The sequence below is a fragment of the Fundulus heteroclitus genome, chromosome 10 (genome assembly GCF_011125445.2).
Source record: "Fundulus heteroclitus isolate FHET01 chromosome 10, MU-UCD_Fhet_4.1, whole genome shotgun sequence".
NCBI classification, from domain to species: Eukaryota; Metazoa; Chordata; class Actinopteri; order Cyprinodontiformes; family Fundulidae; genus Fundulus; species Fundulus heteroclitus.
Genome location: NC_046370.1, coordinates 24,875,685 through 24,891,735, shown reverse-complemented (window position 1 = coordinate 24,891,735; position 16,051 = coordinate 24,875,685). Strand labels below are relative to the sequence as shown.

The window sequence follows — 16,051 nt, the reverse complement described above, 5'->3', positions numbered from 1 at the left end:
GGATAAGCAGTCTGGTGCATGGTATATTATAATTAGTTTATGGTTATTACTGTCCGATAGGTCTTTGAAATATTAATATAATGATCATAAATTAGCATTGTATTGTGCAGCCCACCTTCCGTAGGGACTTTGTAATACTTTCGCCATCACTCACCCCTGCATAACTAGAAACCAACTATCCTGCTGGTGTCGTCCTGGTGAAAGAAAGAAGGTGTCTGGAAAATGACAATGTTAATGGGCGAAGGATCCACACATGGCCCTTGTTGGCAGCTCATTAGAACCTGTTTGCTGTCCCTGTATCTGTCTGTGATTAGGAGACACTACCAGGAGCCAAGGTTAGTGGAGGTTTGTCCAACCTGTCCTTCTCCTTCAGGGGTATGGAGGCCATCAGAGAAGCGATGCACGGGGCTTTTCTCTATCACGCTATCAAGGTAACTATGGTTACAATGTTGCATTCACTTACCGAGACACAGCTGCCTTTCAGTCTTCTCAAATCATGGCTTTTCTTGTGAGCTCCTATCAAACCCAAAGTCGACCGTGGCTCAAATGGTTACTGTTGTCAGAGGCTGTTGTAGTTGGCAGGAGAAACACCAGTCCTCGTCGGATCAGGAGGCGGGCTTTAGTCTCAACTTCTGAATCAACATGTCAAAGGTCCACACACAAAAAAAAAAAAGTCCACATTGTATCTGACAAAAGTATTTGCATTTCTTTAATTTTTTTACATAGTGTGACTTAAAATTAAAAACATAATATTTTATTGGGATTTTGTGTGATAGACCAACATTGACATAGAATTCTCAAACGTTTTTAGTCGAGTGTCCTTTTAGAGCAGGGGTGTCAAACACGCGGGCCGCGGGCGGGTTTTTTTTTTCCAGTGTCCTGTCTGGCAATGTGGCAATAAGAATTGTTGTCTTAATGCCAAAAAGAGCTCATCAGATTTGACTTTCACAAGTGGAGCATTGGATCAAGTACTCCGCTTGATCTATGAATGTGAATAGTTTTATTATGATTCATGCGGGGAATATCTCAAATGATATGGACACTACAATGGGAAAGTAGGAGAGGAAAGGAAGAACAAGAAGAAAAAAAGAAGAGGTGAAAGAAAGAGGTGATAAAAGGAAAAGAATAATAAAAAATTATTGAAAAAAACATGTATTTAGTTTAATTGAAAATCTGCCGTTCCTATATTATCCACGAAGGGAGCTGTGTTTTAATCAGCAGATGATAGCACTGAGGATGTGGAAATTGATTTTAAATAATTTCTTAATTTTTATCTGTTTGATGTATTTTGTCATGCAGGACAGTGTTTTCAAGTTCCAAAAAATGTGAATAAATGTTTTTCAACATTGTACAATTACTGTGATCAGTTCTTATGCATAATGCACAAGTAAATGAGTAAAAGTATTGTTGAAATTGCACATACTTAAAATCGCTGAGGTTATTCATAATATATTGTGTAAAAGTGAAATTCTTTTAATATAAAAATCAACAACAAGTCCACTTTTATTAGTTTTATTTAATCTTGCAATGAGTTTACTCGTGTGGCCCTCTTGAGATCAGATTAAGCTGTGTGCGGCCCCTAAACCAAAATGAGTTTGACACCCCTGCTTAAGAGGGAATAAATTATCCACATCCAACCCCTCCTACCTCCTGAATTTCAACTGTTGTAAGCGGTGAATTCAGGGTCATCGTTTGACTATCTGATAATTTAGGAAGTTAGTTATTTTATCAAGAAATTGATTGATGTCATTATTCATGAAGTATTCCTTACCACTCACGTAAACAGCTGTTAACTGCCCACTCTCTGAGTATTCAAAGCATTGCTGTGTCAAACTATGAGTTATTGTTCAGACCACTGCTGGTCTGTAGGGATATATGTTGTCATTGAGAGCAAAGTGAGACTTACGGTAAATCAAATTCCCTGTTTGTGAGCACAGGCCGGATAAATAGAGCTTAGACTTAGACTTCTTCAGGATTATTGAATTTCAGGCAGCATATTGACTAGGGAAGCAAACAGCAGTAACAACTGTTTGTAAGTAGGTATAAAATAAGAATCTCCTGTAGTGATAAACAAGACAGTTACTAACTACAAAAGAAAACAAAGAGTACAGTTAAGTTTGTTTATGAACTTAAAATCTAATTCCTAAATACTAAACAAAATACAAAAAACTACCTCAACTAAATTAATTTAAAACAGCTATTTCTTCACCCTTAGCACTAACTTTTAGTACAGTCCAATGTGCCAATTCCCCTGTTTTCGCCAGGCATGTCTAAAGTGCCGGCCATTGCCATTTTCAGCCCCTGGACTGATTTTAAAGACAGGTAAGTCTTACAATTAAAAATGTTAGTTTAATAATCACACTTTGATTTCATAGTAGATAGGAGCACATCTCTCTGAGGACTTTGATTTTAATGCACAAAGGTCTGCATTTAAGTTAGTTTTGAATTAATTTATTTAAAGTAGCTAAATACAGCAAGTGTTTTCAAAGAAATACTGTCACAGATCATGTTCTCATATTGCTAGACCTAAAAGAATTCCGTTTTCTTTTTCAACCAAGCCTAAAATAATTTACAAACTGAGTGACCATCTTCTAATAAGGCAAATGGGAAAAAAAGTGTTTAACTTTATTGTTTAATCTGTTATATTAATTTTTTTGGCCTTGAATAGTTTTAACTTGACGATTTTGATGTGCCAAAAACTTTGAACACCCCTGGTTTAGGCCCTTGATTGACCAGGCTCCCAGGGACCATGGAAGATGTGGGACCAAGAGGACAAGGCGAACAAAAAATAATCAGTTATACTGTTCCACTAAATTAAAGGGGAGATATCAGTTGTAGAAAACATACAAATAAATGAAATGTGGATGTTTGCAAATAAAACTTTAATTTGCTGAAACTGAAGTTGTTGCCAAAATAAGAAATAAGCATTAATTTATAGTCTATTACAAATAAAGGTGCTTTAATCTTGATCATGGATGTTTACAGCTGCTCCATCCTCTGAATGAGCAGAGCTCTGGGAGATGTTCAAAGCTTGAGATGTGGTTTTAGTACCTAGCCCTTCACTTCACATAGTGGTCTATCCTATGAAATCCCATTAAAAAATATTGAAGTCTGTCGCTCTAATGTGACAAAATGTGAATCAAGCGACAGGTACCTGCATGGATACTTGCACGGGCTGTAGGAGGAGCTCAGCTGCTCTGTCGTCTGAGAGTCTTTGCAGTTGTTCTGTCTCCTCAGTCTTCTTCCTTCTGCTTCACATGTTTCAAGTGAACACATCTCTCAATAGAGTTGAATCTACAATTCAACTCTATTGAATTGTAGCAACAGTTTGAATGAACATCTAACTTTCCTGTTAAAATAGATGTAATTTCCTGTGTCCTTGGTCAGAATGGGATGGATATGGGGATTGTGAATGCTGGGAACCTTCCTGTTTATGATGACATTGATAAGGAGCTGTTGTTACTGTGTGAGAATCTCATCTGGAACAGAGAGGCAGATGCTACAGATAAACTACTGGCCTATGCACAGGTAATGGAAACCTACCGGACATCAGTCTGTTGTTGCTTCTGTTGGATTAAAAGAAGTCTGACTCATTAACAGAATAAAGGCAAAGGAGGAAAGAAGGTGGTTCAGGCAGATGAATGGAGAAAAGCTTGTGTAGAAGAAAGATTGGAATACGCTCTCATCAAGGTAAAACCTTTCATTCTGGACAATGTGTCCCTTTAAAAAAACAAACTGCTTTTGAACATGTCCTGATGCATCTCAATAATCCAGGTGGGGAAAAAAAAGTTGGTTGAAAAGTTTGTATGAAGAATTCTGTCATTTAAAATGACAAAAAATAAAAACTGATCTACATTCAGCTTTATGAGTTTTGTAAAGAAATAATTTTTTTCTCTGCTTAAACTTTGGTGTTGTGTTCTGTACTCCTGTCAGGGAATAGAGAAGTATGTTGTGGAAGATGTTGAGGAGTGCCGAGCTCAGGTAGATTGCTACAAGCGGCCCCTTCACATCATTGAGGGCCCCCTGATGAATGGCATGAAAGTGGTGGGGGATTTGTTTGGAGCCGGGAAGATGTTTCTGCCACAGGTGCCCCTGTTATTTACTACTAGTTACTATTTCACTTATCATCATATGAATGGTCATTTATGTTGACAATGAGTACCCACAAATGCTCAATATGTAAACAAATCATTGTTTTCTATTGACTTCTATTAATCTGTGCTTCTCTGCAATTTACACAAATCCACTAACTGAACCACAGACCTATCAATAGTGCAATCACATGACATCAGTGCTTACTACTCTAGTCTTTTCAAGGGCAATTCTCATGTTTAGCTTCAATACTTTATAGAGAGAAACCACAGAGGTTTATACTCAGAAAATAGCTTTAGGGTCAGCAATCCAAAATGTATTATTTGTGTGCATAAACTGTTGAGTAATTAGACATATCTCAGAATAGATTTTATTAAAATCAATTCAATTCAATTTTATTTATATAGCAGCAATTCATGAAACATGTCATCTCGAGGCACTTTACAAAGTCAGAATCAATCATATACAGATTAGTAAAAAATTTCCTATATAAGGGAACCAGTTGATTGCTTCAAAGTCCTGACAAGCAGCATTCACTCCTGGAGAAGTTTAGAGCTACAGGGAGAGTCGTCTGCATTGTCCATGGCTTTGCAGCAATCCCTCATACTGAGCAAGCATGAAGCGAAAGTGGAAAGAAAAACCACCCATTAGCGGGAAGGAAAAACCTCCATCAAAACTGGGCTTAGTATGAACGATCATCTGCCTCGACCGACTGGGGGTTACAGAAGACAGAACAGAGACACAACAAGAGAGACAAACAAGCACAGAAGCAAACATTGATCCAGTAATCTGTTCTATATTAGATGATAATAGCGGGTGAGCTGTCTTCTCTGGATGATGTCTCAGCTAACAGAACGCCAGACCAGATGTACCTACTATGAAGAAAAAAAAAGGGAGAACAAAAAGTTATAAGCAGAAATGATGACAAGCAATGCATAATTGAAGAACAGTAGAACTTGATAGAGTGAGAAAAATAGATCCTGATGTCCTCCAGTAGCCTAAGCCCATAGAAGCACATCCCCATAGGTAGGTCAGGGCAACATAAGGCACTCTAGTTATAAGCTTTGTAAAAAAGGAAAGTTTTAAGATTAGTCTTAAAAGTAGACAGGGTGTCTGCCTCACAGACCAAAACTGGGAGTTGGTTCCACAGGAGAGGAGCCTAGTAGCTAAAGGATCTTCCTCCCATTCTACTTTTAGAGACTCTAGTAACCACCAGCAGATCTGCAGTCTGAGAGCGAAGTGCTCTGTTAGGAACATACGGGGTAATCAGAGCTCTGATATATGATGAAGCTTGATTATTAAGGGCTTTATACGTTAGAAGAATTTTAAATTGTATTCTTGATTTAACAGGAAGCCAATGAAGGGAAGCTAAAATTGGAGAAATGTGATCCCTTTTGTTGATTTTCATTAGAACTCTTGCTGCAGCATTTTGGATGAGCTGAAGACTTTGAACTGCATTTTGTGGACTTCCTGATAGCAAAGAATTACAATAGTCCAGCCTTGAAGTAACAAATGCATGGACTAGTTTTTCAGCATCACCCCTGGACAGAATGTTTCTAATTTTGGCGATATTCCGGAGGTGAAAAAAGGAAACTCTGGAAACCTGTTTAATATTGGATTTAAATGACATGTCTTGGTCAAAAATAACACCAAGATTTTTTACTTTATTACCAGAGGCCAAGTTAATGCCATCCAGATTAAGTGATTGATTAAGAAGTTTATTTTTTGAGGACTCTGGTCCAAAGATTACACCTTCTGTCTTGTCAGAATTTAAATGCAGAAAATTTAAAGTCATCCAGCTTTTGATGTCATCAAGACATGCCTTTAGTTGAAGTAATTGATTTGATTCATCAGGTTTTATGGACAAATACAACTGTCATCAGCATAACAGTGGAAATTAATCCTTTGTTGTCTGATAAGTTTGCCAATCGGAAGCATATATACAGTAAAGAGAATTGGTCCAAGGACTGAACCCTGTGGTACTCCACAAGTGACCCTAGAGTTTGAGGAACATGAACAAATTGGAATCTGTCCGACAGATGGGATTTAAACCAGCCTAATGCTTTTCCCTTAATCATACCTACAGTATGCTCAAGTCTTTGTAGGAGAATATTGTGATCAACTGTATCAAATGCAGCACTGAGATCTAACAGGATAAGTACAGACACAAGTCCATTATCTGAGGCCATGAGAATATCATTAGTGACCTTCACCAGAGCCGTTTCAGTGCTATGATGAGCTCTGAAGCCTGACTGAAACTTTACTTACTTTGTAAATGTTCACAGAGTTGATTAGCAACTACTTTCTCAAGAATTTTAGATAGGAAAAGAAGATTAGATATAGGTCTGTAATTTAACTAATCTTGATCAAGAGAAAGTTTCTTAAGTAAAGATTTAATAACAGCTACTTTAAAAGCCTGTGGTACATATCCATTTACTAAGGATAGATTAATCATGTCCAAAATAGGGCCACTGATCAATGGGAATATCTCCTTAAACAACTTGGTTGGGATTAGGTCCAACATGCAGGTAGAAGGTTTAGATGAAGCTAAGATTTTAGATAGCTCAGAAAGCTCTACTGCTTTTAAACAGTTCAGACACTGTGCAGGTTTTAAAGATTCCTCCAACGCTGCCTCACTTACTGAGGATAAGGTAATCGTGTTTGGGAGGATGCCAATTGTTTTATTTTTAATGGCATCAATTTTATTTATGAAGAATCCCATAAAACCATTACTGCTAAGAGCTAAGGGAATGGATGGATCAATGGAGCTGTGACTCTGGGTAAGTTAAGCAACCGTACTAAAGAGAAATCTAGGATTATTTTTATTCTCCTCAATTAATAATGAAAAATATGCTGCTCTAACTCTGCGTAGGCTCTTTTTATACAACAATAGACTGTTTTTTCCAGATTAGGTAAGATTCCTCTTGGTGTTTAGAGCGCCATTTTCTCTCCAATTTCCTAACATTGTGCTTCAAGGAACGCAGCTCTGAATTAAACCAGGGAGCCAGCTTCTTGTGAATTATCAGCTTCTTTTTCAAGGGAGCTACATTATCTAATGCAGAACGCAATGAGGAAGTCACACAGTTAACAAAGGTGTTGATTTGTGAATGGGAAGAAACAGCATTGCTGCCATCTACAGGGCATTTCTGCAATACTGAGGATATTAAAAGGGGGACAGACTCTAATTGTTATCTGTATAACTTTTCTGTTTCAAGTCAGAGTATGTTTGAACAGTCTTCGGCTCCATTAAAAAGTTTGGATTCTAAATATTTCCAATATATGTGGAATGATATGAAAACATTTAAATATATTTGTAAGGAGCCTTATTAATTGTAGAGCAAGTTTGATTTCATTGCACATCTGTTTATTGCAAAAAATAATTAATCAAACCTTAAAGAACTGAGGCATTAAACAAATAATCTTTATTTTGCCCTGTGCTCCATGTTATTGGTATTTGTAGTCTGGACCGTGGTTTACTGTGCTGCATGAGAATGTTTCAAACAGTCAGAAACGGATGTAAGATTCTCTGGTTTACCTAATGACATGGAGACGGGCATAAAATGGCTTGCTTTAGTCAGAAGAAGCGATTATTCAAGCAATATTCTACCAAACAGACGTAATGGTAATCATTTAAAAATGCCCCTGTTCCCCCACAATGATCACACTAGCTTTAGTTGAGGGACAGAGGAAGGTGTGGGAGGCAGATCTTTTAGTTATCAGGCTGACTGAAACTCTTTAAATAGGTCATTACTTTGTAAATGTTTACATAGTTGATTAGCAACTACTTTCTCAAGAATTTTAGATAGGATAAGAGGATTAAATATATATGTCATCTTGATCAGGAGATGGTTTCTTATGTAAAGGTTTAATAACAGCTATTTTAAAAGTCCTTGACTCTATCTCTTCAAAGACGATCAATCAACAATACAAATAACATAAGTTTCATGCTAAAATGTCTTGCTGTTGAAAACGTGTTGAAGAATTGCCCATTTCGTGAAGCTAACTGGAGATGCTAACCTACTAGAACTATTCCACTGCTCCGTGTTCTACTGTTGGTCTTGAAAAAACAGAGATGACGGCACTTTCTCACTATGTTCAGTTATCTAGACATGCTGAAGTCATTTTGTTGGAAGTTTAAACGGAGCATCAGAATAGGAAAAAAATAGATTTTAGAGGCTTTGAATGTTGTGTTTGTTGGTACCAGATAGGCTGGCATGAGTATTTCAGAAACTGCTGATCCACTGTGGAATAATCTACCGATCCAAATCAGAGCTGCTCAGTGCCTCAAGACTTTTAAGGTGCTCTTAAAGACCCATCTCTACTCTTTGGGTTTTTATTTAGGGCTTTACAACTTAACACTTTTAACATTGTTTTATGTCTGTTCAAACTAATTAAGTATTTTTCATGTCTTTTTTGTGTTTTTTCTTTTTTTTGAAGTACTCCTATTATATTGCTCTTGCTGTGCAACACTTTGTTGCAACTTGTTTGTTATAATGTGCTATGTAGATATATTTGGCATTGAGATTAGAACGCTGAGTCACAAATAGTTTCTTGGTTAATCGAGTTGTGGGATTTTGAAGCTTGTGGACATACACTGCTCAAAACAATAAAGGGAACACTTGTAACTCCAAGTCAGTCACACATCTGTGAAATCAAACTGTCCACTTAAGAGACAACACTGATTGCCAATCAATTTCACCTGCTGTTGTGCAAATGGAACAGACAACACATGGAAACTAGAGGCAGTTAGCAAGACCCCCAGAAAAGGAAAGGTTCTGCAGGTGGTGACCACAGACCACTTCTCAGTTCCTCTGCTTTCTGGTTGATGTTATGGTCACTTTTGAATGCTGACACTGCTTTCACTGTAGTGGTAGCATGAGACAACCCACACAAGTGGTTCAGGTAGTGCAGCTCATCCAGGATGGCACATCAATGTGAGCTGTGGCAAGAAGGTTTGCTGTGTCTGTCAGCATAGTGTCCAAAGCATGGAGGCGCTACCAGGAGACGGGCCAGTACATCAGGAAACGTGGAGGAGGCCGCAGGAGGACAACAACCCTGCAGCAGGACCGCTACCTCCACCTTTGTGTAAGGAAAAAAAGGAGGAGCACTGTCAGAGCCCTGCAAAATTACCTCCAGCAGGCTACAAATGCGCATGTGTCTGCTCAAACGATCAGAAACAGACTCCATGAGGGTGGTATGAGGGACGGACGGACGTCCACAGGTGGGGGTTATGCTTACAGCAACACCGTGCAGGACGTTTTGCATTTGTCAAAGAACACCAAGATTGCCAAATTCACCACTGGCACCCTGTGCTCTTCACAGATGAAAGCACTGACACACGTGGTCTGGAGACGCGGTGGAGAACGTTCTCCTGCCTGCAACTTCCTCCAGCTTGACCAGGTTGGCAGTGGGTCAGTAATGGTGTGTCGAGACATTTCTTTGGAGGGGCCACTCAGCCCTCCATATGCTCGCCAGGGGTAGTCTGACTGCCATTAGTTAGAGATCCTCAGTCCCATTGTGAGACCATATGCTGGTGCGGTTGGCCCAGGGTTCCTCCTAATGCAAGACAATGCTAGACCTCATGTGTCTGGAGTGTGTGAGCAGCCTTCCTCAGACCTGAATCCAATTGAGCACATCTGGGACATCTTGCATCATTCCATCCACCAACGGCACGTTGCTCCACAGACTGTCCAGGAGTTTGCAGATGCGTTAGTCCACGTCTGGAGATCCCTCAGGAGACCGCCACCTCATCAGGAGCAGGCCCAGGCGTTGTAGGGAGGTTATACAGGCACGTGGAGGCCACACATGCCATTGACTTGTTTTAAGGACATTACATCAAAGTTGGATCTGCCTGTAGTGTGTTTTTTCACTTTAACTATGATTGTGGCTCCAAGTCGAGACCCCCATGGGTTAATAAATGTGATTTCCATTAATAATTTTTGTGTGATTTTGTTGTCAGCACATTCAACTATGTAAAGAACAAAGTATTTAATAAGAATATTTAATTTATCAGATCTTGGATTTTTTTTTAGTGTTCATTGTGTTCATAGTGTTTATTGTGATTGAGTAGTGTATATTATTACAGGCAGAAGACTTGTGGTTCAGTCTCTCTTTAAGCGGCTTCTGTATACTCCTCAATAACTCTTTGTCTTGCTCCCTATAGGCGCAAGACAATAGGAAGCAAGACAAGACCTTTTTTTCTTGTTCAACAGTTCCTTCGGGTAACTGGTGATCCAGGGTTTGTTATTAGGGAAGCATCTTACTGTTCTGGTGGGGATGATGCTGTCTAACACAGAAGTTCATATAGTCGGTCGTACTCTCAATGTGTGCCAAACATTAGTCTGTATGTTATTCAGTACAACTGAATTTACCACAGGTATTAGGACATTTGATAATACTTTTTTATTTTTGTGCTTTTATTCATATTGTAGAATCAACAGTGGCCCCATACTATAGTAATCTATATTGCTCCTTGTATTTACAGGTAATTAAGTCTGCTCGTGTTATGAAGAAGGCAGTTGGTTATCTGATTCCATTCATGGAGAAGGAGAGGGAGGAGATGATGGCAGCATCGGGATCAGCCGAGGAGATGGTCAGGAGTTAAAAAAACACATGTAGCAGCATTGTTTTTACAACTTGTGTTCTGGATGACTTTTTAAAAATTATTGGGTATAACTAGATGAACATTAACTCAAAATAACCATGTGTTGTCTCAGCAAGACAAGCCAGACTGATATGTTGCACTAAGTAGTGGGCACAATTGTGATGATACAAAAATAGATAATTGCGAAGCTAACTTTTTGCTCATTGCATTATCGTTCAAGCTAAGTTGAAAGCTGTAGTTGGTAATCCTGTTCAGAAACACTTTTTGTCATACTGGGTAAAATCATCCTTCCATCCTAAAAGTAGTCAATACAGTATATATTCAGAAAAAGGAGGTTAAAAATGTGATCTCTGTGGGAGCTGCAGGCCTTTAAGAACTCCAACTAATCAATCTGTCAGAGTTTTGGTCCTGCTCCCCCCCCCCCCCCCCTCCTCAAGTTCCGGGGGTATCACCTTATCAATTGGTTGTCCCATATGCCAATCATTCTGATACATTCACGCAAAGCCAGTGTGCTTGCTCCTTCCTTGTTATTTTCCGCTTCCTGACTGCGCAAGCTCTTGAAAAAAACAAACCAAAAATCAGAACCATAGTAGTGTTATGTATCCGGTTAGCTTAATGGTTAGCTTCTCTTTTAGCCACTCGTTGTTGTAGCTCCGCTGCTCTCACCGTATACTTTTAACATGGCTGGGAGTCACTAGAAGCAAACCGCGTACAAGTTTATGAGAAGAGAAGGAAGGCCTCAGTAGAAAGAAATAAGACCAGAGTGGAGTTGGGAGATTCCCCAAATCAATCCCCCTGAAAAGTGGAAGAGCAAGGTAAGACGGTTTTGCGGATGCGGGGTTATTCAAAAAGAGACTTGGGGAAACTTCTGGAAAATTCGCCGACTCCACCTTGAAAAATAGTTTGCAGACCAGTTTGCGACTATTTTATTGGGTTTCGGTATCTAAGCATGATAACGTTAACAACAAGATAATCATCGGCTGTTTATGTCACTGTCCTGGCTCTCGGTACACATCCACACTGACTTCTCTACAGCAGTAAGAGTCACAGCTCCATGAAAAACTATTGTTAATAGCTATGCTGATTTCTTCTTACTTTTTCTTCTTCTTATGATGCAGTCAGCTCCTGTTCTTAAAAAACAGAGTGTTAGGAATCAGCATTTTTTTCTGTCAGCAGTGCACCGCTGTGTGACCCTAATCCATTTAATTAGTGGTAAAACCGAGCTTTTGGGGTTTAATGCTGGCACCGCATGAAGTGGAAGGAGACTAGACTCGGAGCTGGGTTTTTTGTCCAACATTTTATCACAAACACCAGGCAGCTGCCCTATGGCAATCCTCGAGGGACCTACATTTAATCAGCATGTATGAAATAGGAAAAATTTGTTTGTATACAGCAATGGTGCAACCTATTTTTATCTATGCTTTTCAATTTAAAAGTAGTACACATTAAATATGACAGTATTGATGTTACAACAATAAGTAAACCAATAAGTCATGATTTATTTCACGTTTGTTAAAGAGTGATGACAAGAGGGGAAAAGCGATCTCCAGAAACACACTGTATTCCAGGCTTCCAGCAGTGTTGCCACATCTGCTTATTATCATGACTTTGGGCTTGTTCATCTATACTGTTTACAAGGTAGAGCTAATAGAGCTGGATGCTTGTTCCTCCCACAATAACTGGCAACACCGAAGTGGCTTCCCAACTTGCAGTCCACTTGCACCTCAAGAACAAAGTGCACTCTTTGGATGACAATAGTGTCCAGATTTTAGACAGGGAGAACTGATGGTTTGAAAACGGGGTGAAGGAAACCATCACTAAACGGAGGTAGAGGACTGTGTTTCCACCTCGCCAGTGTACAGCTCGGTCCTCCAATTTTTTCCAAAGAGATTACATCAGCTGTCTCGGCATGGTTCAGGTGACCAAGTAGTCCACTCATACCAAGCAATAGCTTCTAACAGGACAGTGATGGGTGGGTAGGTGTTGAAATGTTTTCACAAGGAACTGAGCGAGCATCCGGTTGCCCCCAATTTTAGCTGGTTTGCTGTTGCGATGATCCGAATAACTGAAAATGTGCACAGGCATCCTTATTTCTCATCGGTTAAAGCCATACTAAGTAAATTTCGAGTGGCGACCACTTACAAGACATTTTGAAAATAGCAGTTGTAAATTCCCGCTCCCTTCCCAGCCTACCAATGTTTGGTTTTAGCCAATCAAATGAAAATGTCCTAAGCAGCAGGCGGCATGAAAAACCACAAGTTAAGCTAGTTCAGGCACGCTTATTTGGATAGTGACACTCATGACGGGGATTCTGACAAAACTGATGTGATACCAGCAGCTATGCGTGTTTCCTCTTTCGCTGCCATGTTTATATTGACTCGGCTGAGGACTCGGCAGCTCTTGGTTTAAAAAAAAAAAAATATATATATATAAATAAATAAAATAAATAAATATTAGGACTGGGCAACGATTAAAATATTTAATCGCGATTAATCGCCCTGATTAATCGCATTGTATTTACAAACTCCAAGAATGAATTCAAAAGTAGTGTAAAGAGCACTTTTATTTTAATGTTCTGCTGCCATATGAACAAAAGTGTTGTAACATTTGTAGCACTTATCAGTAACACATATTTAGTGTAAAGCTCAACTTAAACATGTAAAACAAAAAATAGCAATAATAATAAATTAAAGCTTATTGCCACTGACAGGGAATTCTCTTTATGGGGAAAAAAATCTACCAAAAACAGGCAATTTCTGAGGTAACAGCAGGGAGCAGCATTACCATTTTATGTTCAATACCAAAGTTTAACTTGGCAGTGGTTACAACTAACTTGTTTCTGTCATATTTGTTGCTGGAAGAACTTTAAACTGAAATGCTTGCTAACTCGATATGCTTGCGTTGCTTGCGTTTATTTGACGTTAACACGCGGTTTTTTGTTGTTGCTTTCTCGCGTGCATATAGTGAATGGCAGGGAAAAACAGGCAAAAACACATGGATACTTTGAAACGAGAAGCGACTTCACCGACGGCGTTGATGCAGACCCCCCCGCTCCGCTCCGCACAAAACTTGTTCCGGCCGCCAACTCACCGCCTCGCCTAAGCAAATTTCTGCGGGAAACACCAATAAGGAGTAACTGCAGAGCTGTGTGGGCGTTCCGACAGTGGGGCGCTCTGCAGTTATACCCTTCTCGGAAACACCGCCTTCCGCATGTCGGCTTTGTTTTTTTCCGGCCAGCACCTTTCTTACTCTGAATCCGAGGTTTGGCTGACAGCGAGGTTATTGGCGCATTATCGCCACCTACTGTTCTGATTCAAACCCCTACACCGCAGCAACAGACCTTCACAAAATAAAAGCATGTGAGCAACATGCGTTAACGCGCGTTAAAGAAAATATCGCCGTTAATAGTCTAATGAGTTAACGCGAAATTAACGCGTTAACTTGCCCAGCCCTAATAAATATATAAATATACAGTGTGCGATTTGCAAAAAAGCCAGAGGGGGGGATAATTTCAAAAGTTGTATTAATGAATCAAAGTTTTATTAATAATGGTTAGCTAGCAGGTGCTCTTTCAGGTAGCTAGCTAGATCCAGTAGGTTAGACTTTTGTTTTTAAACTTGCGCCATCTACTGTCGGGACTCAGGAGTGGGTATTAATTTACTTTAACCGCTTTGAGCAGAAAATGTAATAATACTCTTTAAATACAAACAACACAATTAATTTACAATTGTGAAGGACACAAGACATGTATTAATATCAATTTTGAAAAATCCATCATATTCAGGGGTTAAAGAAAAAATAATCAATTTGACTGAAAACATTTTCTAGTCAGCCCATATATTCCCGGGCCGTCTATGTCATGCCACCTTAGTAACCTCATTTGCTTATTGTAACAAGTCCACTTTAACCAAATCTGACAGTTCCATTGACAATTCCTGTATCTCTCCCACCTTCCGGCTTCAGAGCCTTTGCACCATCAAGGACAGCCCTCTGCATAATCTCCTTCACTTTCCACATCCATAACATCACCTGGTTAACTTTCATATTTGCAGCATCAAGCAAGTTCTTCCTTCGCACTTTTGCCAAACTGGTCCACAGTCCACTCACCTTTCCACTTTACAATTTTAAAACCCTCCATAAACTGCAGCTAATTCAAAAGACAGCAGCTTGCATCATTACATCATCATCTTCACACCTGTACATTAACTCTACTGTAACATTCAATATAAATCAATCCTATATACTCTGTGTCCCCACCTCTCGCTCATTGACTGCTGGAGATGGTCAACAACCCCTCCACGACCTTCTTTGTTACAGAAAAGCGCGGGTGGAATAATATTTATGATTTTTTTTTTTACTTTTTCCGAATCAGACCCAGTCAAACCGGGACATCGTTTCACATTCCGACCCTCCTTCTTCTTCTTAAAAAAAAAAGCGTGTCATGCTAAATTAGCCGAGATACAGCGTTACTCTTTCAGTTTTAAATAAGACATACCAGCGACAGACACACTTACCGACGGAAGTTGTTGTCAGCTGTTTTATGCACTGAACTTTCTGACCTGCTGGTTTAAATTAATTTCAAAGAAAACCTTTGACTACTGCTACTTTCATTCATGCATCTGTGGTCAGTTTGAGATTTTCTTTTAAAAGTTAAAGTGATTGAACCTCAGACTGGTAGACTTCCGCTTTGCAAAGACCCGCCCTACTCTCCTTCTGATTGGCTAATGTCCTAGCTCTGCCACATTTCATTGGTTAAGCGCAGCTTCTGTTTAAAATCTTGAATAAAAAGTCTACACGGAACATTTTGCGCTCATTTTCCAAATGACGAAAGTCCCTCACAGCGACGGAGAACATTAAACCCCTGATAATATTACTTATTCAGATCAGAAGGGGGAGGAATGTATCCCCCCAGGGATAAAACATGAATGACCAGAGGGGGGGACGTCCCCCCCAGCAAATCGCACCCTGTGTGTATATATATATATATATATATATATATATATATATATATATATATATATATATATATATATACAGGTCAGTCAAAAGTAGCCAGTCAACGGCGGTAAATCGCCGTCTATAGCAGCTCTTGCCGCCGCCTACATTTCCCCGATTATACAGTCTGTCGCAGGGCTACGGGTGTTATGAACAACATTAAATCCAAAGTTTTTATCCGAGGTACAGTTGATTTATTTGTTGTGGTCTCTTGTCATTCACACACAACAATAAACCATGACAGCCGACGTGAGTTTTGAAACTGCAAAGCTTTATCTTAAGCGGATGATCAAACGTGCATCTACACAGCACAGCGTTCATAGACCAGTGTGATGCATTCGCGAGTGTCAGAAAGCTATG

The 16,051-nt window shown here is 39.4% G+C and overlaps 1 protein-coding gene across 5 annotated transcripts in view; it reads left to right on the top strand.

Moving 5' to 3' along the window:
• Positions 1 to 16,051, top strand: part of mtr (5-methyltetrahydrofolate-homocysteine methyltransferase) — a 103,964-nt gene that overhangs the window by 50,444 nt on the left and 37,469 nt on the right. For 3 of the 5 annotated variants that reach the window (XM_012882611.3, XM_012882612.3, XM_021308657.2), the window contains 5 exons: positions 315 to 431; positions 3,388 to 3,528; positions 3,601 to 3,690; positions 3,934 to 4,086; positions 10,577 to 10,684. In XM_012882611.3, the coding sequence (XP_012738065.2) occupies positions 315 to 431; positions 3,388 to 3,528; positions 3,601 to 3,690; positions 3,934 to 4,086; positions 10,577 to 10,684 (609 nt within the window). The remainder of the gene's footprint in view (positions 1 to 314; positions 432 to 3,387; positions 3,529 to 3,600; positions 3,691 to 3,933; positions 4,087 to 10,576; positions 10,685 to 16,051) is intronic. The other 2 variants (XM_021308654.2, XM_021308655.2) reach the window with 2 other exon arrangements.